Genomic DNA, 24,231 nt, shown 5'->3' with positions numbered 1-24,231 from the left:
CTGTTTTTCTCTTTAAAAACTGTAAGAGAACGAGAGAGACTCCAGAAAAAGCGGGAACCGAGTTCACTACCATTCCTCCGTTGCCGTTCTCCGTCTGTAGCCGCCGCTTTTTCTTCCCCTTTCCAGTGTCGCTTTGGTGTCAAAACATCCGCTTCTTTCGCTTCATTCAAATTGGCCACGGAAGATCACCATTCAATTATTAGAAACCAAAAAAAAAAAAAAGGAATATACGTACTAAGTGTGAGACAGAGGAAATATCGCAGAGATCGAAGGATTTTCATTTTGAGACAAAAGAGAGAACTTTTGAAGAACAATCAAATTTATTTTCTCAGGAAACTAAACTTCGGGTTTTGAAAATTTTAGGCAAGCAATGGAACAAAAGCATATACTGTTGTCGGCGTTGAGTGTTGGGGTAGGCGTAGGGGTGGGGCTGGGGTTGGCTTCGGGTCAGAGCAAATGGACCGGAAGCGGTTCGGGTACATCAACTGGTATCACTTTGGAGAGGATGGAGAAAGAATTGCTCCGCCAAATCGTCGATGGCAGAGAAAGCAAGGTCACCTTTGATCAGTTTCCCTACTACCTCAGGTGACGATACAATTTTCTCATCATGCGGTTATTATAATTCATTTTCTTCTTTGAAAAAGAAATTATTATTATTATTTCCATATAACCAAAAAGAAAGTATTTCAATTTAATGTTTAATTTTATTTTTATTTATTTATTTTAAACTTGTAAGGATCATAGTAATGAATTTCAAGTATTTTCTTTTCCTTAATATTCTAAGCAAACCAAACACTGCCTTATATCTATCTTTTGAAAAATTTTCTGGATATTTCGACTTGTTTGCCTGTTTGCCACGAGGCTTGCCTCGAGAATGAAGCATGTATTTCTGTAAAATCATGGAGCTCAAAGTGTACGTTAATAAATTCCAGCTATCTTCAGTGTCATTCACTCACTATCAATAGATATGGAGCGTTTTATATAGTTTTCAGATTTGATGGGATGTTTCATTCTTGTTGCATGCTTATGTTATGTCTCACACACTCCTTTAATAATTGTGCAATTGTCCCATTTTTTTTTTTTTTTTGAAGATGGTGTTAGATTTAGGATGTGACTTTCACATGCTCTTCTTTTTTCTTGGGTTTTTAAATTGAATTCCTCAGTATGTGGTTCATGTCTCTGTATATTTGTCCATTTGTACATAACTAAATTAGATATTTTCTGCTTGCTCAATATAATATGATCTGGTAGTTTGCCAAACCCAAGATGAAGGTTTATTATTCCCGTTCTTGGAAATAGTTGATGGTTTAAGGATGAAGACAAATTGAACAAACAGGTTTCAAAGGCTAATAGGCTTAGACTCAATCAGGTTTCAATGGATAACTTTATGAATTATGTGTGCTCGATAAAATTAACAAATGCCCTGTTTTACTGAACTTGATAACCGAAATCAAGGTGATGATGTACCTAAGTTACAAAAGGGAGATAAAAGAAATGAAAAGCATGCTTTGAATAGTAGGATTGAATACTATGAGACTTGTAGCCTAGATGAGAATTGGAAACCTAATGATAGGCCGCACCTTGCTGAAAAAGAAAAAAAATGTTCTGAAGCTTAATTCCTTTCTCCCCCAAGTTAACTAAAATGCTGACTATGCATCCGGAGTGAATCTTGTGGTGAACTAGTGATATAAGCAAGGGCAAACATAGCAGGGTTTTGAACTAAAAGAGCTCTCTTGGCAAGAAAAGTAGAAAACAATTGAATGACCTCTATGAATGATAATATAAGCCATTTTTCAAGGCATTAGACAGAGATAATTTTTTATTTGCTCGAATGATCTGCTTAATGTTTAAGTTGTCATCCCATAATCTAGTCCTGCTTGTTCTGACAACTTCACCATGTTGGTTTCGTTTGGCAGTGAGCAGACTCAAGCATTGCTAACCAGTGCTGCCTATGTCCACTTGAAACATGCTGATGTTTCCAAGTACACAAGGAACCTTTCCCCTGCCAGTCGAGCCATATTGCTATCAGGACCTGCAGGTTGGTTGCCAGGAATCTCTTTTGTACTGGTGGGCTAAAATTCACAGCTTTTTTTTTTTTGTACTATAGTTCTATATTTGTTAGATTTCTGATTGCATTATTTTCTTTTTTTTGAAGAACTTTACCAGCAAATGCTTGCCAAAGCTTTAGCCCATTACTTTGAATCAAAGTTGCTGCTATTGGATGTAACTGACTTTTCCTTAAAAGTGAGTACGCACATTTTTTTCTTGCCTCATCCCCTTATCTTTAAGCTTTTTAACAGTTGACAATTTAAATGCTCACCATTGTACAGATTCAGAGTAAATATGGAAGTGGCAAAGAATCTGTAAGTTTTTCTTCTTTTTCTCTTTTTTGAAGCATAATTTTCTCCGATGGCACATGGAATTGGGTCAACCCTGCTTTTGATTTCTCTAACCTTTGATTCTGTTCTGCAGTCTTTCAAAAGGTCCACTTCGGAGACGACACTAGAGCGATTGTCTGGCATATTTGGTTCATTTTCACTCCTTTCTCAGGAGGAACACAAAGGTATAGTAGAAAATGTTTGGTTTCCAGTATTTACGTGAAGCTTTATCGATATTGTTTCTATATCATTTATTGAATCTAGTAGCAGAACTGAAATATCTAATTTCTTCATTCCTATGATATGGATATTTTGTACAGTAGTTCTACCTATGTCTCTATGACTATTAACTATAAGCTCTGTTGCAGGTACATTGAGGCGGCAAAGTAGTGGTGTGGATATTGGATCAAGGTATAGTGAAATATATTCCTGATTCATCTTGTGAGAAATGTGTAGCCAGGAGTTCAGTCTTCCATTTTTCAATATTTCTGGTCCTTGTAACTGCAGGGGAGTAGAAGATCCTCCTAAGCTACGTAGAAATGCATCTGCATCAGCTAATATCAATAGCCTTGCTTCTCAATGCACTTCTGCAAATCCAGGTTTGTCCTAAGTTTTATTAGTAAAGGCTTATAAATTATAATTCTTATGGTTAAGAATGGAAATTTTTGGGTGAAGTAATTTGGTAGGTTTTCCTTAAAGTGCAAGGTTAACATTAAATACCACTAATTTTTGTTTCACAACAAACTAATGAAATCTCCTTGACGGTAACTTTTTAGTACAGAACGTAGTACATTGCACTTCATTAGAAGCAGCTAGTGAATGGTTCTATTCTCTGTCATGAGAAAGTAGTGGGAATAATGTAGTGCGCTATTATTGGTTTCTTCTTGAGCACTTTGGAAAATCTGTTATGAGTATGTCCTAGACAGAAAAGGCAGTGTAGTCTAACTGCAACTATAGAAATTTTAGTTGTTGGTAGTTGAAGAACTTCAGAGTCATGACATGATCCTTAATGAACAAGAAAGAAATTTTATGTTGAAGCTGTAAGTTGTTGAACAACTTTGCTTGATCTTTCTTTGATCGATTATACTAACTTTATAAGGGCAAATGTTTAATCCATTTTTAAATTCAAGGTTTTTGAAGCAATCACTGATTATAAGAACCCTTCAACATGGATAGATTCTCATGAAGCTTAACTACCTTCTGTACTATTTATGCCTCATATTCTTATTTACCAAGTTCATTTTCCCACTGCTCATGGCTGCTTTTTTTTCCCTTTTTTCTAGCTCCTCTGAGGCGGACAAGCAGTTTCTCTTTTGATGATAAGCTTCTTATACAGTCTCTTTATAAGGTAGGGTAATTTGGGGATGCATGTGAACTGCAGTCTCTACCATGCAAATCTAATTGCACTTTATTTATAATTGAAATCAGCTCGTGTCGTGTTTTGAAACTAAATGATGGATTAACAGCGATTCTTAATTGAATGCAGGTGTTAGTTTATGTGTCAAAAGCCACTCCTCTTGTGCTGTATCTTAGGGACGTTGACAAGCTCTTGTTTAGATCGCAAAGGATCTATAGCTTGTTTCAAAGAATGTTGAATAAACTGTCTGGCAATGTGTTGATCCTTGGCTCACGAGTTGTCGATCTGGGTAACGATGACCGAGAATTGGATGAGAGGCTAACTGCCATTTTCCCTTACAACATTGAGATCAGGCCCCCAGAAGATGAAAAACATCTTGTCAGCTGGAAGTCTCAGCTGGAGAAGGATATGAAGATGATCCAAGCTCAGGATAATAGAAATCACATCATGGAGGTACTTTCAGCAAATGATCTTGATTGCGATGATCTAGATTCAATTTGTGTGGCAGACACAATGGCCCTCAGCAAATACATTGAAGAGGTTGTGGTATCAGCCATTTCTTATCATTTGATGAATAATAAGGATCCTGAATATAGAAACGGAAAACTCATGATATCATCAAAAAGGTCAGATTAGTTCCTCTTGGACTGGCGATGTTATTATTACATTGCATTACTGAATGGGTCACATCTATGCAGTTTGTCACATGGATTGAGTATATTCCAAGAAGGAAAGTCCACTGGCAAAGACACATTAAAATTGGAAGCTGAAACTGAAACATCAAAGGTATTTGTACTAGTTTTTTAACATCATGTAGAGAAGAAATTAACTGATAGCATACTAAGCTGACCTGCCTATTTTGTTTTTTTGAGTAATTATAGGAAGCAGGAGAAGTTTCTGTAGGTGCGAAGACAGAATCAAAATCTGGGAGCACAAATCCTGAAAAGAAGAGCGAAATGGAGACAACAGCTACAGCAACAAAGACTGAGGGTGAAAACCCCGCCCCAGCCCCAAAAGTTACTGTGAGTTTGTGTTGTTTTAGTACAGTTTATGGATGGTATTTGTTGGATACATGCAGGTCAAATTTTCAAACAATTTTTAATGATTTAATAATTTATCCGATCACCAAATTCCTGAAAGGAGTAAGGATCACCTATACAATTTTTCCATTTCTTACATCACTCTGTACTTTTGGCAGGAAGTTCCTCCTGACAATGAATTTGAAAAGCGTATAAGGCCAGAGGTCATACCAGCAAATGAGATTGATGTTACATTTGCTGACATTGGTGCCTTAGATGAAACCAAAGAATCCCTGCAGGAGCTAGTAATGCTTCCTCTTAGAAGGCCAGACCTTTTCCAAGGTGGACTTCTAAAACCTTGCAGGGGAATATTGTTGTTTGGTCCTCCTGGCACTGGGAAGACAATGCTGGCCAAAGCCATTGCCAGAGAGGCTGGAGCAAGCTTCATTAATGTATCCATGTCTACCATTACTTCTAAATGGTTTGGTGAAGATGAGAAAAATGTCCGAGCTTTGTTCACCTTGGCAGCCAAGGTCTCTCCAACTATTATATTTGTTGATGAGGTTGATAGCATGCTTGGTCAGAGGACTAGAGTTGGAGAGCATGAAGCCATGCGGAAAATAAAAAATGAGTTTATGACTCACTGGGATGGGCTATTGACAAAGCCAAGTGAACGTATCCTTGTTCTTGCTGCAACCAACAGGCCATTTGACCTTGATGAAGCCATCATTAGGCGTTTTGAGCGAAGGTACTTATGCTTATTGACTTTTAAATACAGTAACTTAAAAATTACTGGAACAAAGAAAGAAGCAAGGTACTTCTTGGAGAAGCAGAGTTTCTATATGCACATGTACCCTTTCGTAGCTTCACAACTGAAATTTTTTCATAGGCTCCATCCTTACTCAATCTGCAGTCTATTGCTGTCATTAAGAAAGTCATGTAGGTTAGCATGCAGAGAATTAATTTTGGTCAAGTATTAGTACAGGTCAAAACTTATGCATCTCCAAAATTACAATCACTCGAGAACTTAACAATTTTCTAAATTACTTAAAATGCTATTGGAGAATTCACTGTGATATTCATTGACACATTGATTTTTCTTCAAGGAATTATGTTTGTTATACTAACTCTTACTAATTTTAACAGAATCATGGTGGGGCTTCCGTCTGCAGATAACCGGGAAAAAATTTTTAGAACTCTCCTGTCAAAAGAAAAAGTAGTAGATGGTCTAAACTTCTCTGAGCTTGTATCAATGACAGAAGGATATACAGGAAGCGACCTTAAGGTTAGCATTTTGATAAATGTGTTGTTAATAGATGAATAACTAGCCAGAATGATTTAATATAGTGAATGTTATTTCCTGTTTAAAACAGAACTTATGCACAACAGCTGCTTATCGGCCAGTTAGAGAGTTAATTCAGCAAGAGAGATTGAAGGATCTGGTTAGTGCATCACTTCGTCTAAATCCTTATTGCAACTCCTGTTTTTCTTTAAACAAAATAAATTTTCTTTTTCTTCAAGGAAAATTTGAATTTAAATACTTCTTTTCAAGCAAGTGCCTGGAAAATTAATTCAACTTTGGTCCTATTATGAACTATCCTTTGCAGGAGAGAAAGCAGAAAGCTGCAGAAGGGCAGAACACTGAAGATGCCTCAACTAAAAAAGATGGTGCAGAGGAAAGAATCATTACCCTAAGGCCATTAAACTTGGAAGATTTCAGGCAAGCAAAGAATCAGGTAAATGTGATTCCTATACCTCATAATCATTGCTCAGAATAATTTCATAGGATGAAACAATTCCCAAGTAGTCTGAAGAGAAATGCTCCCTTAGCAAATTTTATTTGATTCTTTACATATTTGTTCCATTTTCCTGCTGGGCAGGTGGCAGCTAGCTTTTCTTCTGAGGGAGCTGGAATGAACGAGTTGAAACAATGGAATGATTTGTATGGAGAAGGGGGTTCGAGAAAGAAGGAGCAGTTAACCTACTTCCTATGAGACAGGATTCAATTTACAGTTGCAAGCGACATAGGAAGAGTTTTGTAGAGGATGTCATGATTTAAACATCGACATGTGGGTGAAATATTGATAGAAGAACAAAATGAGAAGCGGATACAAAGCCAACGAAAACCCATCCTTTCTTAGTATCTATAAGTTCTGTTGTGAAGCAGAGAAAGGTTTGTAATATTATTTTAAAATAGTTTGAGTTGTATGTGTATAATGCTTCGGATCATGTTGCTTTATTAAGCCTGGAATAGAGTAGTAAAAACCCCTAATGCTGATCTGAAACAACCCTAGGCTTGTGTACACTGTCTTAAACAATAGCATAAAAGGATGCTTTTTCAAGTCATCATTAGTTAATTTCAATCTATATCAATGAATTTGAACACTGTTAATTTCCTGCATTTGATAGTTGGTATAGCTGCAACTCTTGTTGAGATTTGAGCTTTTTCGCCTCAATTCAAAAGTTCCCATGGCATCCATGGGCATCTTCAAGAGCTATGATTTACTTTATGTAACCCCGGCTCTTATCAACATTATGGAATGCTTATTGGATCTCGCTGCTCAAATCTAAACCTGTCACTTCCTTCCAAAGCCAAATTCACATTACACCTGACATGCATGACCAACCTAAAGTCTCACAACTATTGACAACCTAAAGACAAGCCATCAATATCTAACAATCTCAACTAAATTTAAACAAGTTGTCAACTGCTACAGAAGCCTAATCTTCACTACGTCTATTAGTAGGCTGAGATAATTTGTGCTATTATTTAGGTAACACATGGAAGGCATTAACATCAACAACAGTTATAGTGATCATGAGGTCAACCACTCCACAAACATAAAAGTGAATCATCCAGAATGATAGCCAGAACAATTTGATAGAACTTTCAACCCAATGTACAATGCACTAATCAACATGAAATATGATAACATATCGTCACATAGCTTATAGTTCCATGAAAAAGCTACCATGTGTGTAGCAAAAACAAGATTTAAAAAAAAGATCCCATATTCATCAACATTGTGAACCCAGTGACTACGAAAATAAAGGATGAAAGCAGGGCTCTAGCTGATACTGGATAAAATTTCACAACACCTTCACAAAACACAGCTACCAGATGTATGTCAGAACCTAGCAACAGCAACATCAAGGCTGGAAAATCTAATCCTTCTTCTTTTCCTTCAATGGTCCCCTAGGAATCTTACTTAAAACTTTTGCATCAAACACTGCATACTGCTTCTTAATTTCATGCATTGCTTTCTCAGAAAATGAGTCCACCTTGTCCTCATATTTCTCATACAGCACAGGTACAGTGTGAAGTAGGACAAACACTGTTTTGCAAAACAATTAAAATGACATCAGGAAACCAAAATATTTATATTTGGGAAACCAATTGAGCAACTCAAGTACCTATGTAGAACAGTGTCAAGAAATTGCACCAACTTCCCACAATAGACAAGACCCATAAGCCAGCAATCACCTGAACAATCACAATGCCATTCCAATATGGTTGTCAAATGCATAATAACATAATTCAAAATCTCCATATCAATAGAATGATCAGGACAGAGCATGCATCACTACCTTAATTGCAAGTCAGATGAATAATTGCATATGATCAACTCAAAAAGAAAACTATTCGATACAAGGAAACTACATACAGAGAGAAACTTCTTAAGATCTCTTCCTGATGCAATATCACGCAGGACAGCAAAAGCCCGATTAATCTCAAATCTAAGTGCTTGGGCAAACTCTAAAACTGGCTCCTTAGGGATTTGAACTTCAGGGATGCGTGGTGGAGACCTATTCAAAACAATTACATTACCATGAGTAAAAAGAAACCCAAATCAAATATAACGCCCAAAAGTAGACAACAAATTCAACAGCTTACTTGTTGATGAAGGTAGTAGCATTTGACCACAAAAAGAGTATTGCAAGAGCAAGTATCAATAAATGACACACCAGTGTGAGAAGGTAGTATTCCAGCAACTCAAATAAAACCCATATCACGGTTGCAACACCAAGCGCTCCTGCCGAGATCTTTTTGTTCCTCCACAAGAATATATCAGCCGCTATTACACATACACCCAAGTTCATTACATAAGTATGCATTACAAAAAAGAGTTACAGTCATGAGGCAATAATTACTGTTGATAATCAATTAAAATATCAAATTAACATCATCAGGGAAGGTTACCGGTAATTAATAGTACTACCTTTTAATACTTTTAATAAAATAAGATAAACCCAGAAGTTGTTCACTCTCATAAAGCAAAAAAGTAAACTTTACTGGAACTAATCGCATCAATTCAGTTGAAGATCTAGAAATTCATTAACTTTTTTTCAAGCTAAACCGAAAATTTACAGATCAAAAACCATATTTAAGCTCAAACAACATCAATTAATCAAAATCGAAAGCTCGATCTAAACCACTGAGCCAGATCTAACTCTTCAAGGACCACATAAAAAGATCCAAAAAATATTGGAAATTTAATTCTGACTCAAACAAAAAATAAAAAACTTTAAAAAGACCCAGACTTCTGACAAGCTAAAAAATGAAGTGAAAAAAATTTAAGAAATGAAGAAAGAGGTTTCTGCTACATACGTTTGCCTCCTCCGAGGACTTGGTGGACGGGCTTTTCTCTTCCAAAGAGACGGAAGACGTTAGACTTGATCGACGATTCTGATGGCTTATTGTCCTCATCATCCGATGATGACGACGACGACGAGTCATGGCCGTGGATCTTCTCTGTTATCTTTTCCATCAACGTTTCCTCGTGCTTCTCTTCGTGCTCAGCCATTTTTCTTTCCACCCAAATTCTAAAACCCTAACTACTCTCCTTTCGAAACCTTTCGAAGGCTGACAGAAAAAAAAAAAAAAAAGGGAAAAAAAACTCGGGAAATGAAACTTTTGAGAAGCGTTCCTTCTTCTAAACTCGAACCCTCCTGTGGCTAAATAGAGAGCGTACACGTTAGATTTAATCTGTACCGTTTATTGGGGAGGTTTCGATCTGGACCGTCAATAGCTCTGGAAAACCCGAACCTGAGGAGGTCTGGAGCAAACCCGAAACCCGACGAGGAGCCGGTGGAAAAAGATAAAATGAATGGGAAGTACGTTTTACAGGTTCGAGGACTAACGGCCGTCTGATTTTTGACGGAGACGTTCGTGAGTGATACAAGCTGACGAATATCATACCGACACGTGGAGTTTCGTGAGCCGTGATATTTTGTATTACTTTAAGCACAATAAGGTTAGTCACACTTATTGTGGGCGCATTTCGCAGCAAAGTTCTTAACTGTTAAGCAGAGGGTAAGAAAATTTATGACACTTTAATATATTAATAACCTCTGGAAAATAAAAGAAATATGACCATCTCATGCATTAGATTTAATTGAGGGACCCATATTTAATAGGTTAGTTCATATTTGTGGTCAATAATACAGATAACCTAGAAAATTTGTATAATGATTTGCATGGATGTATGTGTATCCTCTAGATTTAATAATAATAAAAAAAAAATCCAGATGTTTCTAGCACACATTTGTGGGCTTTTCCTAATAAAATACATTACTGTTGGTGCCTGTAAGCAATTGATCTTAGCTTTGAAGTTTTGGTGAAGTAGGGAGAACTAAAAAGAGCAGCAGAATTTATGAATATATATATATATATATATATTGAGAATTATTTTATTGGTGAGTCATTCGAATATTTAATTCATTGATTGATATACGATATTTTTTTAAAAAAATAAAATTTAATTTTTTTAATTAAAAAAAACTAATTCATGAGTAATACAGTCAGAAAAATCATCTGAAATATAAAAAAAAATGGAGGTGCGGGATAAGATGCTGAACATGTGTCCTTGAACATGTGCGCTATTCATTATCACCAGACAGACAGATAAAATCTATAGCACATTATGAATTGGTTGGCACACATACCACAAACAAATTTCCCAAGCATCACCAACACTTTTTCCATTGGCACCCTTCCTTGTTCCATGTTTAGAACTAAAACTTCAGCAGATCAAAATTGAAACAAGGGTAAAGCTATTCCAACTTTTACAGAAGAATGGGAAAAAAGAAACCCAAAAAAATGAGAGAGTAATATGATTTGGATTTGAAAGCCATTATGAAGCATGCATTTTTCTTTATGATTATTGATTCCCTTAGCTAAACTTCTTATCAGTCCTTAGACCATCATCTAACAGCCACAAGTGGACTCTCCTAATGGGGCCAGGTAAGGAACAGATATCCTTTCTCCAAACGAAAGCTAACGAAAATGGGAATGGGAGACAAAAGTGTGGCGATAAAAGAGCATCAAGACTTGAAGAACAGCAGAATCTAACTGTCAGAACTCTATTGAAGATAGCAATGTCTGGATTTAAACTATATATATATATATATATATAAAGTTGATTTACGACTGGGAGATTAGTCCTCCTTGACATGATGTTGATGACCCTACATCCAGCTTCTATGTGACAAAGCGTTTCATGAAAAGTGCAGAAAGTTCATGAGAACAACCCCAAGAAGTAAGGACAGTAGTCCCAAAGCAAAAGTAAAAAAGTGACACAGGATAACCATTTCCAGCTCCCAACTAATTGAATTGTGATCATTTTATGACTTGTAATAGGCAAAACTGCAGCTTTTGCCTGAAACTAGCTACCATACATGCTTTTGAAACCCCACTGCCCACCCTTTCAGAAGAAAGAACTAATGCCATGATGTTCCTATTTTTGATACCTGCTAACCAATCAAAAGATGAATATGCAGTGGAGAAACCTTGAAAATATAGACAGAAAGGAAAACTTTACCAGCTATTTTATCACATGCCAGTCTATGGAATTGCATGTAATTTAATCATACAAGGCTGTAAACATAAGAGAAAAATCCTAATAGCAGATGCCTATATGGTAAAAGATATGCTCATAGTCCTTCTTAAAACTGCATACAGCTTACTCATAGTTAAGTTTACCTCCACAGCGAAGCTCAACTAAATCTGTTTTCTGCCAAAAGGGAAAGCAAGAAATTGATGAAGATTATGGCACATGGATATTGATATAGTCCTACAAGTTATGTTGGATTTGAAATGTTGATATCAGTGAGTTGGCTTGTCAATTTTAGGATTCCATCAGCTCAACAAACGTGACAAAGGCTAGCAGAAAAGGTTTCCGTAATGGAACTGGCAGGTCATGTGCCTCCTTAGAAGTGAAGTATTGGAAACTATTGGTCCTAGAATTTAAGTTAAACGTTATAATAAAGCAAAGTGCATAGTAACTTTTCAAGTTTGCAATGTCAAGATGAGAGAGAAACAGAAAGTTAGCAGATGCTTTAGCTGTTTCAAGCTGTTAACAAATCTGATCTATACATCTCTATAAAGCAAGTAATTAGAAAAATGCAAAGTCAGGAGATAAAATACAAGTGATAGCTGGTAAATTTGTGCATACATCTATACCTGGACTGAGTAAGCCCTGATCTTGCATCAACCCAAAATTTTCATTTTTCATAACGATGGGGTGGAGAGAAACTAAAATGTGTGATTTGGGATGTTCATCCATGTAGCATGTAGGCATCTTATTAGTAAATAATCATGAAGATAATGATGCTGTCTAAGTAAAATGTCTGTTGCCTATCACTTTAAAGTCATTAGCTATCATGTAGGCCAAATTTAACTTCAAACATATAAAGCAAATAAGGGAATAGATGCTTTGACAAGCATGACACTAGATACAGCCACCCTGCCTTCAAGGCTAAGACATGACTAGATCAGTGAGTAGGATTTCACCTCCTTCCAAATTCTCATTTTTCCCACTGCTATTATAACCTTATGATAGTCAACAAAACAATTTTACTCTCTCAAATGTGCCATCACCATTGTATCATCTGTGCATACAGTGCTTTTTCACATACCTAAAAGAAAGTGCTTTGAAATAGACTGACTTTATTTCTGAAAGTGTTGGTGGTTTATACCATTTTCTAGTTGTTTAATGCATGATAAGATTCCTTAGCTTCAAAAGTTATGGAATTTCGCTGTATTTTTGCAGCAATTACAGAATAGATCGATCTGAGAGTAAGTAGCAGATCTCTCACTGACTATCATGATCATATATTAACTCTTTAAAGAGAACTTCTCTTGTCATATATAAACCTTAATGACCATCTTTGAGTCATAGACTGCACCACTTCGTGGCTTGTTATGGATACTAATCAGGTTTAATCCTTAAGATTGTGTTCAAATGTTTGACAGATAATTCATCAAATAATTTGCCTTATGATATGTAGTTAAAGTTCCAGGGATCAACAAAGTACTTGCAGATGTATAAGACAGTGGTAAGCAGGATCTTTTCCAAAACTCTTGTCTCCGTAGACTGTCATCCTGTTCAAAGTGGGGGGATTGAAGAGAAGGGGTTCGTGGGCAACTCGTGGTTTTTGCTACCCCCCAGCCTCAAAAAACTCAATCAAAGATCCTTCTACCAACACATGTTCACTGAATTCAGGTTTACAGTCGTTTGAATCTATACATTATACACAAATTATTGCGAGAAATGACATAATCATGAATTTGCATCATAGTCTATAGAATCCTGAAAACAACCCAATCAGCAAGAAATTCTTGATTCTTGAATCAATTCTATCTAAAGAGGTGTCCTGCAGAGCCAATACCATTTGTAATGCATTGATCAATACTTTTAACCATGATTCTTTATCAAGATCGACCAACTATGCAAAAGACCAGACTGCAATTTGAACTCCCAATTCTTCCCTTGCACTATTACAAATTAATAAAACGACTTTGAGCGGTTCTTGAATCTTGATGAAGCAACTAAAAGAGACCATAACATTGAAGCAGAAAAACATGGGTACTAATAGTAAATGAACCAACATGAATTGTTTACTAATGAAACATACTAATAATGCAGAACAGACAACAATATGAACATAGTTGAACAAAGTATGCATATAAACAATCAATATCTCATCACAAGTTGTGTTGCGGCAGCCAGTAAAGTATATAAACTTAGCTTTTCTTCAGCCACGAACTTCTTTAGATTATGTAATACAGAGAAAAAAGAAGCTAAAGTATTGGATGATGGTACGATAAACAACTAAAAGGAGAAGCAAAGAAAACTCAAAGCTGCTAGAGAAAAGTACGGTAGGGTTAGCATTAGAATTACCTCATTTGATGCTGTAAAGGGAGAAAAAAGCAATGCAGAAAAATATACAAGCCTGCTTTAACTGGCTTCCATGGAATCATGGGAGCAGCTTGCACTTGTATACGCTTCCAGATAACAAAGACTTCAGCTTCAATGCCTGGAGCTGTTCAAGTATTCATTGACCAACATTTGAAGCCAATTTCTGGGAGTTGTTTTTTGTTTTCCAGTTTGGACCAATATGACCGTGTTGAAGTGTTACAATTTGAGGCAGTGATCTACAGTCTTCGATGGGAATAAGGGCAATGGTGTCATTCAAGCCAACGGCGGCTTTTCCATTGAAGTTAAGAGGACTTGTTCAGATCATATTGCTTTGTTTGGAAAAAACGAACATTTCAACGAATATGCGCTGGGTACCATGTGCTTGGCTCTTCTTATCCACTGGTACCTATATTTTCTGCCATTAGACTAAATTGTCCGCTAACATCAGAAAAAAGAAAAAAAAATTAAATTGTCTGTAGTAGTTGTGCCATTTCAGTAGAGGATTGTGACCCAAAAACAGTTGTTGGCCAATAAAGAAAGTAGAATAAAGGGCCTAGAATATTTCTTTTTCATATTCTAAAAAGAAACATATTGGAGAAAACCTTGCAATTGGGCCTTCACAGGCTGCACTGTTGCAGCCTGTGAACCAGAAAATGGAATACTTTGGGCTCAGGGAGAAAACAATCTCAGATCTACCCAATAAACCGGCAACATTAATGAAGAAGGTGCAGGTTGCCAAGATTGTAACTGGTATCAAATCCAATCTGGGTCGAGGGACCAGCAGAGCAACTGTAAAAAGTACCCAAAAAAAAATTATGGAGCTGGAAATGGGAAATAATTGAGCCTTAAACCTGAAAAAGGAAGGAGGAGGACTGTTTGTTTTCCACTAGAAAAGGGACGAGGAATGGGGGCCATCCTTCATCTTCAAAAGGAAAGTAAATGGCAACAAAAAATGCCAAAGCTGTGATTACCATCATAATTTTAGTGGGGAATTTTTTTTAAAACAAAACAAAAAAAAATCTCAACAAATCATTCTTTTCCAAAGTTTCATGTGATTTTTTTTTTATGTAAATACAAATGAATGTGGGGTAGTGTTTCAAACTTTTGAACCTTGCCTCCAATAAACAAGACAAATAGTTAGGAAATCAGGGGATTTTAGTGGATAAGATCCCTTTTTGTAACAAAAGTGAAAGGTGGCTCTACTTCTTTTGGAACCTAGAATAAGGAATAAGAAATTTAGGTTATAGCATTAGTATTTATTTCCATAATTGAGGGTAGAAAATAAAAGGAAAAAAAAAAGCTTAAGAAATGTTCATCATCTTGCTAAATTAAACATTTAACACTTGAATGTTTTATGCATGCATCTGCTCTAAACCAAACTACTTTAAACCTACGTACCCAACCCAACATAGGGTCTTTGACTTGCTTTGCTGAAAGAATGCTACCCTTTAGAAAAGTGTACAAGGCATAGCTTGCAGTCCAGGACTCCCTTGATCTAATTTTCTTGTTAAACTATTGAAAATCAAGTATTTTCTCGACTATGGTTTTGTTACATCTGTATGTAGTCACTCCAGGGAATATTAATAGTTGCAGATGGGTGAATTAAGCAGGCTATGCATTATTCCATACCAAGAAATCTACTCATCAATGGTAGGAGAAGCCACGCAATAACCTGCCCAGTTTGTCCAAAATTGCAGGCTGCATTATTAGAGGTTGCAGAACATTGCTGTAGACATGTTTGTAATTAGGTTTGCTTCACCACCCTTTAAAGCTTTAATTAGTCTCGCACCAACCATGGGAGAATATTAAAAGCATTTGTAATTCTATTGCAAGTGTGTTCTTTTGGCCTGGATATAATGGATTTGATTTGGATTTTGGATTCCGTAATTAAGAGTTCAGTTGAATTTTGTTCATAATACACGTCTGATGATATCTTCACGGATTTTGAAGTAGTTGACACAGTTGGATTGCCTAAGAAAATAGCATTTACCTTTATATAATTAGTTATGTGGAAGAATGTAGGGATGTCAATCAAAGATTCCATCAATGGCAACAGATGCCATTGAAACTTAATAAAATATCCTTGATTCTACCTATTAGACCAATAATCCATTGATAATGGTAGCTTGAAGGCACCTACTAGTTTGTTACGTTTAAGATAAGGGTGTTGTTCTGTCACTTTTATGGGACCCTGTTCCCCAGAGTTTCCTGAAGTAATAATATCATGGGGGTTGTCCATTCATCAGACGGTTGCTATCAATTCTCTGTCTCAAACTTAAGAGTCCTCCAGTCATTGGAAGACCCCAGCAAATGGGGCAGATATGGGCAGTTGAAAGCATGAAATCAAGTACCAGTCTCTATCCGTCATGTAAGGAAACTTTTCTCTATTTTGTTGAAACATATACCTATATGACGTGAAAAGAAGGGTTAGAGTTATGCCCGATCAGGGTGAATTAGAAAACTCTCGAGGTCAAAGCTTTTTTTTGTTTCCCAAGTGAAAGACTCCTGGAACTGGATTGTGCAAAGCAAAGGTCCCCTACATGCATGTTAGCCACGTGATTTTACACTACCCAAGTATAGCCAATTCCGGTTCTGCAGCTTGCAGGGGCTTGGACCCCGGGATTCAGTCCTTTTCGTCTGTTAAAAGTAAATGTGAGTTTAACTCAGGACCTCGGCTCAAGTTCAAAGGCATAGAGTCAGAGATGCTAGCTTCAAGAATCAAACCTTCCTTTTCTTTTCTTTTTATTTAACTCTGCTGAGACTCTCCTTGCAGGTCTTTCACTTTTCTCCCCCTCTTCCTGGAAATTTCGACGACTCTGCCTTTTGTTTGTTAGATAGTTTGTGTATAAGTTTATGAAATAATAACAAAAATCATGGTGTATAGTAACGAGCTAGCGAAATTAGAAGTCAAGGAACTACCTTGTCGGTGCCCCAAATGTTGAGAATCTTACCATGTCAAAGAGAGGGGAGGTGCAATTATAACAATGCTTTATCCAAAAATAAAAAAGTCCACAAACTAATAAAGAGAATTCTCATGGTATTACATAATCTTATTCTTTTATTCTGAGGTATAACATCATGAACCATATGATTCCATAATGATTTGAGGTCTTAATTACCATACAAGATTCACAAAATTGTATGATTATGGACTCAAAACATCAGAGAATAAAAGGAGAGTTAAAAGAGTGTTATCCAACTCATCAATAAATGAAGTTACAAAGCTGAAGGATGGCCAGGAACTAGGAAGAGCTGACCATGATAAAAATTCAAGACAGAGCATGATGACAACTGATGTGAACTTACCTTACCCAACTACCAGCAAAAAATACAGTAAAAAATGCACCCAAGAAAAACCCAAGAAAGAAAAAGTGTATAGTAATAATAATTATTAACATTTTACAGCACATAGTACGTTTTTTATGTATACGATGGTACACATACTTCCCCTCTCTCTTCTCTTACAACTCTGTCTTCTGTCAAAAAATTTTTTTCTGAGCATTGCAGCCTGCTCTCACATGACTGACCTGCTGCAACCACGTATACAATACAAGACAAAATAAAGGCCAACGCTCCACCTTTCTATCTTTCTCTCTTTACTCTCCTTTTCTCTCCCTTGGTAAAAAAGCTTACCCCTCCCCATCTTCCTCTCTGTTCACTCTGTCACGCTCCATTTTCAGTACTTCCCATTAACCCTAAAGCCTCCATCTTCTCTCTCTCTCTCTCTCTCTCTCTCTCTCTCACTCAAAAAATATCCCTCCTTTTTTTATTTCTTGTTTTATTTTACCCATCTACTCTAAAAACCCATCCTCAAAATTTGTGTTTTTCTATTCTGGCTCTCCCAACAATGGAAGCTTTTAGCTTGCTTAAGTATTGGAGGGGTGGGGGTGGTGGTGGTGGTTTAGGTGGTGCTGCTGGCGGAGGTGGAAGTAATGCTTGTGTTAATGCACGTTCCGCTGGCACTGCCGGTGGTACAACTACGATTGTGACGGCGGTGACTACTCATCAGGCGGTGGATACGGATGATGACGATGACGATGATGGGCCTTTCTTTGACTTAGAATTTGCGGTTCCTGATGAGGACGAAACAGAGGAAAACGAAGAGATTGGTAAAGAAGAAGATAATGTTGAAGATGAAGAAAGTGAGGATCAAATTGACGACTTTGACGCAAAATCTGATGATGGCGGCTCGGATGGTGAGAGAGAGTTCAATTTCACACTCTCCTCTGGCTCTATCAACGACCGTTCTGATCCAAATTTAACTCTATCTCCTTCTGATGATTTGTTCTTTAAAGGAAGACTTGTACCCATTGAGCCAAACTCTTCTTTAGACTCAAAGCCTCCTCAATTCCCTGTCTCGTTGTTGAAATCAGCCACAAAGTTTCGAGTTTTCTTGTTAAGGTTCAAGAAATCAAAGCTCAACTCAACTGAAAAAACAGAGTCGGCTTCAGCTAATGGCTCTGTTTCTGTCCCCACTGCTACACCAAAAAAACAAGATACAACCCAAGAAGAAAACAACAACAACAACAGCAACAACAATAACAAGAACAAGTTTTTTACTGTGAAATTTAAGGTTGAAGAGGTTCCTATAATGTCTTTGTTTTCCAGAGACAATAGCAAGTCACAGAAACAGCAGAGCTCTGAAGACTCTGTTTCTGATGAAAAGAAATTCTCCAAAGATGTAATGCAAAAATATTTAAAGAAAGTTAAGCCACTTTACGTTAGGGTTTCAAGAAGGTACGGTGAGAAGTTAAGGTTTTCAGGGCAGTTAAGCTTGAGTTCTTTGAAACCTGCAACGCCACCGTCTACTGCGGCGCAGAAATCGGTTTCAGGGAAGGTAACGACGACGGAGAAGGGACAGGTGGAGGTAGAGGTTGGGGAGAGTCAGGTGAATGGTAAGAACCTCAAGCAGGTGAATTTCCCAGCGGGACTTAGAGTGGTCTGTAAGCATTTGGGAAAGAGTAGATCGGCTTCCTCCGCAGTGGCGGCGGCTCCTCCTGTGCCAGCTTTGTCACAGAGGAGAGATGATTCTCTGTTGCAGCAACAGGATGGGATCCAAAGCGCCATCTTGCATTGCAAAAGATCCTTTAATGGCTCTCGAGGTATTTCATTTAAAGCTCATCACTTTACTTAAAGATAAGTCTTTTTTTTCCCTTGTTAGTTTTGTTTCTGAATGAGCTTTGATTTTTTTGGTCATAGATTCTTCAGAGTCTTCCGTGTTGCCAAGGTCTGTGAGTGACCCATCTCATGAGAAGTCAATTAACTTGTCAAGAAAATCAACACCAGATGAAGCTAAAGAATGAATGCTGGGAATTAGAAAATCCCTGTCTCTGTAAGTTTTTAAGATCAACACCCCCAGAACAAAAATGAAAAAAAAGGCGGGAAAATTTGTCCTTTTATCAGTGAATCAATCATGGGATTGATATTTCAGGACTAGGAAACGAGTTTTCACCTATCAGTTAATTCAGCAGCTTAATTGATTATCTCTGTGTAAATGTTTTTGTTTTCTAGATAATTAATTTTTACTAGTACTTAGTATTAATTAGTTAAGAGGGAAAAAAGAGCAGTGGCTTATTTGTGAAGATGACTGGTTACTGGTTAGTCGTAGCTAGTTAGTCTCTTCTGCTCTCCCTCTCTCCTACTGTATGTAAAGCTCCTCTTTCTGTGAAAGTGAAAGAAGAATCAGATCTTTGTATCTATCTTAAAAAATATGAAGTATGAAGGCTCCATCATTATCAGCAAATTTTTCCTTTTCTTTTTTATTTTTGTTTGAACAATTTGGAATTCAAGTTTTGATAATGTGGGTGCCTTTTAATTTGGATTTGTTATTCATGGGTCCCGGAGTCGGGACTAATGCTGTCTTTAGTGGTCAGAGAAGTGGGAAAGTGGAAACAAAAGCAGTAAAAAAGAGATTTTCTTTTCTTTTTCTTTTTCTCAAAGAGTGAGAGAAAAACAAAAAAGAACAGACACAGCAGGGTTAAAGATCAGGCTGCAGCAGCCAGCAGGTTCGGTGGAAGGAGCACGATGGCATCACGGTAAAAATCCCACCATTTTTATCCATCTTTTTAAGTCTATGGAGCAAGACCACAAACGAGTTCTCCCTTAGTGGACACCTTTCTTCATCTAGCTTTGGCCTCTTCATGTATTGGAACTCGAGAAGTCATGGACGTTGATGATACATACAGCCCCATTTTTTCTGTGTTCTTGTAATTGAAACGTAGGAGATTCAATTTGTCTCCTTGCGGCAGGCTTGGGGCCTACAAAAGCGCTGCTGAGTGCCCTCCCTTTGCCACTCTGCTACGTTTTCGGGCAGTCCCTTTTGTCGTTTTGGTCAGTAATCAGATTCCTAATCAAATTTTCTCCCTCTTTTGGTGTTTAAGCGGCAGCAGCAGCTATTTGCTGCTATTGTAGGCCAAAACGACAGCTGAAGGAGAAAAGAAATGAAACAACCAAATTCCGAGGATGGTAGGACAGAAACAAAAGTGAATTTCGTAAGTAAAAATTCAATCCTAGGTGTAATAACTTGGGTAATAATGATTGCAGTATAGAATCTTTTGGTTTCGGTGTCTGAAAGCAGCGTGCCCTAAAGGCTTAATGACGGCATTGTTTGGTTGGTACAATACTTTGACTAGAGTATTAGAAAGAGTAATGGGCTTTCTAATCAGACTAAAGCTTGAAGCACGCTGTCACCCCTTTTCCTATCTCTCCTTCAGAAAAGAAAACAGAGAATACGGAGTTATCAGCTCCTTGGCAATGCTTTTTAGGCATAATTGTACCATATTAGCCTCTATTTATGGGAAAGAGACTTTATGATTTAAAACAAAACAAATGCTGCCCCTCCCTCTCCCTCTCCCTCTTAGGGAGCGTTTGGTACGGTAAAATTACTTGATATTATTTAAAAAAAATTAATATAATGTAACATTACATTGCAATCATATTGCACTCAGTAGAGATAATTACATTATTATTAACATAATATTTGGTTCGAAGAAAGTGAGAACACATTTCTTACAATGTTATCAATTAAATTATATTATAATGTTTATGTTACAAAAAATTACTGTAACGTAATATTACAATACAATCACGTTACAACGAATAGATATAATATAATTGCAGTTCAAAATTAATACAATCAGATTGCGTTGCACTCTATAATGTTATTAAAAATATTTTTACCTTTCAATTTTAAAATAAAATATTAAATATTATCTTTTTAAAGAAAAAAATTTAAATAAAATATACATAATATAGGAAATTATATTAAAAATCAAAATAAAATATATGATATTAAAAATATATTTAAAAGATGATATTATATAAAAATAAAAAATAAAAAAATACCAATACATTAAACTTACATTTTAATATATAAAAATAATTCTTAAATTTAATATTACATTTTTTACATTTTAATCTTTATTTATACATCAAACACTGCAATATTATTTTCTTTACAATTGCAATAATGTAAGAATCATTAAGAATCAGTATAATGTTACTTTGCCGTTTACTTGACAAAATAAAAAAATTTGATTTACCATTGTTGCCCCATTCTATTTTAACCAAAGGGTCTTCTTCTTCACCCAAGTGTTTCTTTTTCTTCTTCTTCAATTGGGTTTTTTTTTTTTTTTTCTCTCCTGCAATTATATTACATAATATGCATAATGCTTGCATAAATCTATATTGTTTGTCTTTGAAAAAAGAAACCCACAGCGACATTACGATTTACGAAGAACTATCTTTTACTATATACTGCAAAAGGACGAGCAAAAAAAAAAAGGGGATTTACTCCGTCAGTTTGCTAAGTTCTAGTACTACTTATATTGCAAGTGGGCAAGGAAACGTTCTTGTTAATGGTCCAAATGCAGCCTGTATACAGACATGACAAACCTTAGACCTAATTTATTATATTAAAGTCTTGCATTCTTGTCTCTTAACACTAAAATTCTTTTCCCAAGACTTATAACACAACGCCATTTGACTTGCCTTCAAATTAAAATAATGAGAATATTCTTTAGTTATCCTTTGAATTAGATGATAAAAAAGATATTGCAAAAGTATTGCCATTTGTTTAATTAACAGAACAAGTTTTCTTGTAAGCCTGCATGTGTCTTAATTTTGTGCCATTCTTTGGAAGCATCCTTATGAAATCTTCCAAACCATGTTAGTCCATTTTCTGTTCCCGGCATGTGAGTGAGAACATGTCTATGCTTGTATTTTATTAAAGCCTGATTCATGTGATGAAGTTTCATGTACTAACCATAGGTTTTCCTAGGGGGGAAATATTAAAAATATGCAAGTACAGTATACTCATTGATAGCCTAAAGTTTGGTTCCGCTTACCATTTTCCCTAGATAAAAAATGGAAATAATGCTGATTTGGCTTACTTTTAGAACCAATCTCGACCAATATATTCACCATGATCCCTTGCTTTCGCGAAGTTAGAAATTAAAGTCGCCTCTAAAAGGGTTGTTTGAATTCAATTAGGAGGTTTAGGATCCAATTGTTTGATAATTGCACCTGATCCATGAAGGAATAGTTGTATCTGGTTTTGGTGTCAGAGAGAAACACGTTAGCAGATTTTAGCCAATAGTGTAACTGCAATAAGGGACAGATACCCTCAAAAAGCCTGCATGGATGGCTTTCTCCTAAATAGTCAGGGATCATATGAGGCTGATTCATGAACAGGGGCCATTAATCTTTGTTTTTTCGAATTCATAAATGGATGTTTGGAACACAAATTTCCCCAACCATGACAGTTGCGGCTGTTTCAAGAGATAAATAACCCCGTCAAGAGCCTGCATGTGCGTGAGGGGATGCTTTTTCCCGCTTCTCAATTGAGATTTGAGAGTGGTTAGCCAAACTGGAACGATTCATGCAACCGCTAAAAGGATTTTTGGATTTCTGGACGAAGGCAAATGAGATTACTAAATGTATGTTCTTCTGGAAGTTGTAAACGGAATCATGCATGCACTTGAAAAAGGCTTGACAAAGAAGGTCACCCAACATGTTCTCCTCAACCCGAGGAAGAAAGATCGTCTCTGTTCCCAGGGATGATATGCCTGCCTTTTAGCTCTTCAAACATGAAAATTGTTTGTTAAAGAAAGGTTACGTTTGGGCTATTAAGAAACGAAAACGTTGTTAGCCTGTGTTTTTCTCGATGAAGCATACAATCATGTCACGTATTTGCCCAGGATGTGACGGTTTGGGTTTAAATGGACAAGCATCTCTTCTTTAATGGGGCCGACGCTGATGCAGTTGCTGGCCCAAAACTTGGCTTAGCAGGTGCAATGTCCTCTCTTTTCAAAGGCCCAAATCAATTCCAATTCCTAGCCCTCATTGTACATTTTTCAAAACAAGATTATGACTATTGGAGATTCAACCTTTGAATCTTTTATTCTTAAGGAGATTGGGTGTAGAAGATTCTTTCAAGGTGCTAATTCATCTTGTTGATTGTGAATGTATAGAAATACCTACGACTACGATCAAATCTTACAATACTAAGTATAGTATTTATTTGTACAATCTAATCTTTGAATTACCATTATTTGTCTTTCTAAAAGAATGAGATCCTTTGACTTGATGTTTTATTTTATTAAAGAATTTGTCAAGAACTTCGAGATATCCAGGCGATGATTTTCAACTTCGAATTTCAAGTTGATTGGCTTTGAGAATTCAATTGTTTTACTTTTCAAATAACCCATATATATTTCTATAGCAGAATTAATACAATGTGCTTAACCAGTAAAGAAATTATTGATCAATCACAGTCAGTGTTTGGTGAGAGCCTAGAAAGCTTGAAGAGAGAGATGTCAACAATCAGATGGAAAAACGATCCAGCTTGAATTCCTATAATTTAGTCATGAATCTTAAAATGGGAAACTGGGAAATGCTCCATTTGACAATATTATTACATCAAAAGCAGACTTGGAAATTTGGCGGTCCATGCATTTTTTTTCTTTGAATATGAAATTCTTACGCTAAACTTCCTAGATATTACCATCGAGAAATTCGTATGATGAATTCTTTTTCAAGTGTACCAATAACCTTGTGCCTCCATTGAAGAATGTTATGCTTGTATGGAAGGAAAAAAGGAAAAAACAAGAGAGGTCTAATCTATTTACTGGAAAAATGATGAAAAAGAGGGTTGAAACTTGAAATCAAAGCAACGCTTGATTTGGGTGGCAATAAGCAAATATGCATTTCTTGAATTCCCAAAAGATATAAAAGATTTATGGGTATAACTTAAAAGGGCATTTATGTAAGATCTGCAA

At 36.4% G+C, this 24,231-nt stretch overlaps 3 protein-coding genes and 1 long non-coding RNA gene across 4 annotated transcripts; 2 read left to right on the top strand and 2 right to left on the bottom strand.

Moving 5' to 3' along the window:
* The first annotated feature begins 33 nt into the window (after positions 1 to 33).
* Positions 34 to 7,155, top strand: DAA1 (P-loop containing nucleoside triphosphate hydrolases superfamily protein). The gene is made up of 16 exons (XM_007040317.3): positions 34 to 585; positions 1,917 to 2,038; positions 2,156 to 2,244; positions 2,331 to 2,363; positions 2,473 to 2,563; positions 2,747 to 2,789; positions 2,886 to 2,977; positions 3,662 to 3,726; positions 3,865 to 4,361; positions 4,434 to 4,521; positions 4,617 to 4,757; positions 4,934 to 5,502; positions 5,901 to 6,039; positions 6,128 to 6,196; positions 6,362 to 6,490; positions 6,635 to 7,155. Exons 1-16 carry the CDS (start codon positions 371 to 373, stop codon positions 6,746 to 6,748), a joined length of 2,496 nt encoding a protein of 831 aa, XP_007040379.2. The 5' UTR covers positions 34 to 370; the 3' UTR covers positions 6,749 to 7,155.
* A 447-nt stretch (positions 7,156 to 7,602) lies between these two features.
* On the bottom strand, positions 7,603 to 9,858 carry LOC18606611 (reticulon-like protein B3). Its single transcript, XM_018117756.2, has 5 exons — positions 9,364 to 9,858; positions 8,650 to 8,830; positions 8,420 to 8,561; positions 8,169 to 8,238; positions 7,603 to 8,089 (listed from the first exon to the last, which is right to left on the bottom strand). The coding sequence occupies exons 1-5, from the start codon at positions 9,557 to 9,559 to the stop codon at positions 7,920 to 7,922; spliced, it is 759 nt and encodes a 252-aa protein (XP_017973245.2). The 5' UTR covers positions 9,560 to 9,858; the 3' UTR covers positions 7,603 to 7,919.
* Positions 9,859 to 13,058: 3,200 nt separating this feature from the next.
* LOC148763860 (uncharacterized) lies at positions 13,059 to 14,892 on the bottom strand. The gene is made up of 2 exons (XR_016025417.1): positions 13,937 to 14,892; positions 13,059 to 13,530 (listed from the first exon to the last, which is right to left on the bottom strand). It is a non-coding gene; the product is annotated as an uncharacterized LOC148763860 (long non-coding RNA).
* A 2,645-nt stretch (positions 14,893 to 17,537) lies between these two features.
* MAKR2 (membrane-associated kinase regulator) lies at positions 17,538 to 19,437 on the top strand. Its single transcript, XM_007040311.3, has 2 exons — positions 17,538 to 19,056; positions 19,154 to 19,437. The coding sequence occupies exons 1-2, from the start codon at positions 17,802 to 17,804 to the stop codon at positions 19,255 to 19,257; spliced, it is 1,359 nt and encodes a 452-aa protein (XP_007040373.3). The 5' UTR covers positions 17,538 to 17,801; the 3' UTR covers positions 19,258 to 19,437.
* Positions 19,438 to 24,231: the final 4,794 nt, after the last annotated feature.

The sequence above is a fragment of the Theobroma cacao genome, chromosome 3, assembly GCF_053813885.1.
Source record: "Theobroma cacao isolate CCN51 chromosome 3, ASM5381388v1, whole genome shotgun sequence".
NCBI lineage: Eukaryota > Viridiplantae > Streptophyta > Magnoliopsida > Malvales > Malvaceae > Theobroma > Theobroma cacao.
The sequence above is the reverse complement of the archived record's forward strand: the minus strand, read 5'-3'. Positions and strand labels throughout refer to the sequence as shown.

What these genes read in the sequence shown, in the direction of transcription:
- DAA1 (XM_007040317.3), top strand. Translation starts at nt 371, where the DNA reads ATGGAACAAAAGCATATACTGTTGTCGGCGTTGAGTGTTGGGGTAGGC. An exon ending in TTATACAGTCTCTTTATAAG is followed by an intron (nt 3,727 to 3,864) that starts GTAGGGTAATTT and finishes AATTGAATGCAG; the next exon opens with GTGTTAGTTTATGTGTCAAA. An exon ending in ATTAGGCGTTTTGAGCGAAG is followed by an intron (nt 5,503 to 5,900) that starts GTACTTATGCTT and finishes TAATTTTAACAG; the next exon opens with AATCATGGTGGGGCTTCCGT.
- LOC18606611 (XM_018117756.2), bottom strand. Translation starts at nt 9,559, where the DNA reads ATGGCTGAGCACGAAGAGAAGCACGAGGAAACGTTGATGGAAAAGATA. An exon ending in AGTCCTCGGAGGAGGCAAAC is followed by an intron (nt 8,831 to 9,363) that starts GTATGTAGCAGA and finishes TATGTGTAATAG; the next exon opens with CGGCTGATATATTCTTGTGG. An exon ending in ATCTTAAGAAGTTTCTCTCT is followed by an intron (nt 8,239 to 8,419) that starts GTATGTAGTTTC and finishes GTGATTGTTCAG; the next exon opens with GTGATTGCTGGCTTATGGGT.
- MAKR2 (XM_007040311.3), top strand. Translation starts at nt 17,802, where the DNA reads ATGGAAGCTTTTAGCTTGCTTAAGTATTGGAGGGGTGGGGGTGGTGGT. An exon ending in ATCCTTTAATGGCTCTCGAG is followed by an intron (nt 19,057 to 19,153) that starts GTATTTCATTTA and finishes TTTTGGTCATAG; the next exon opens with ATTCTTCAGAGTCTTCCGTG.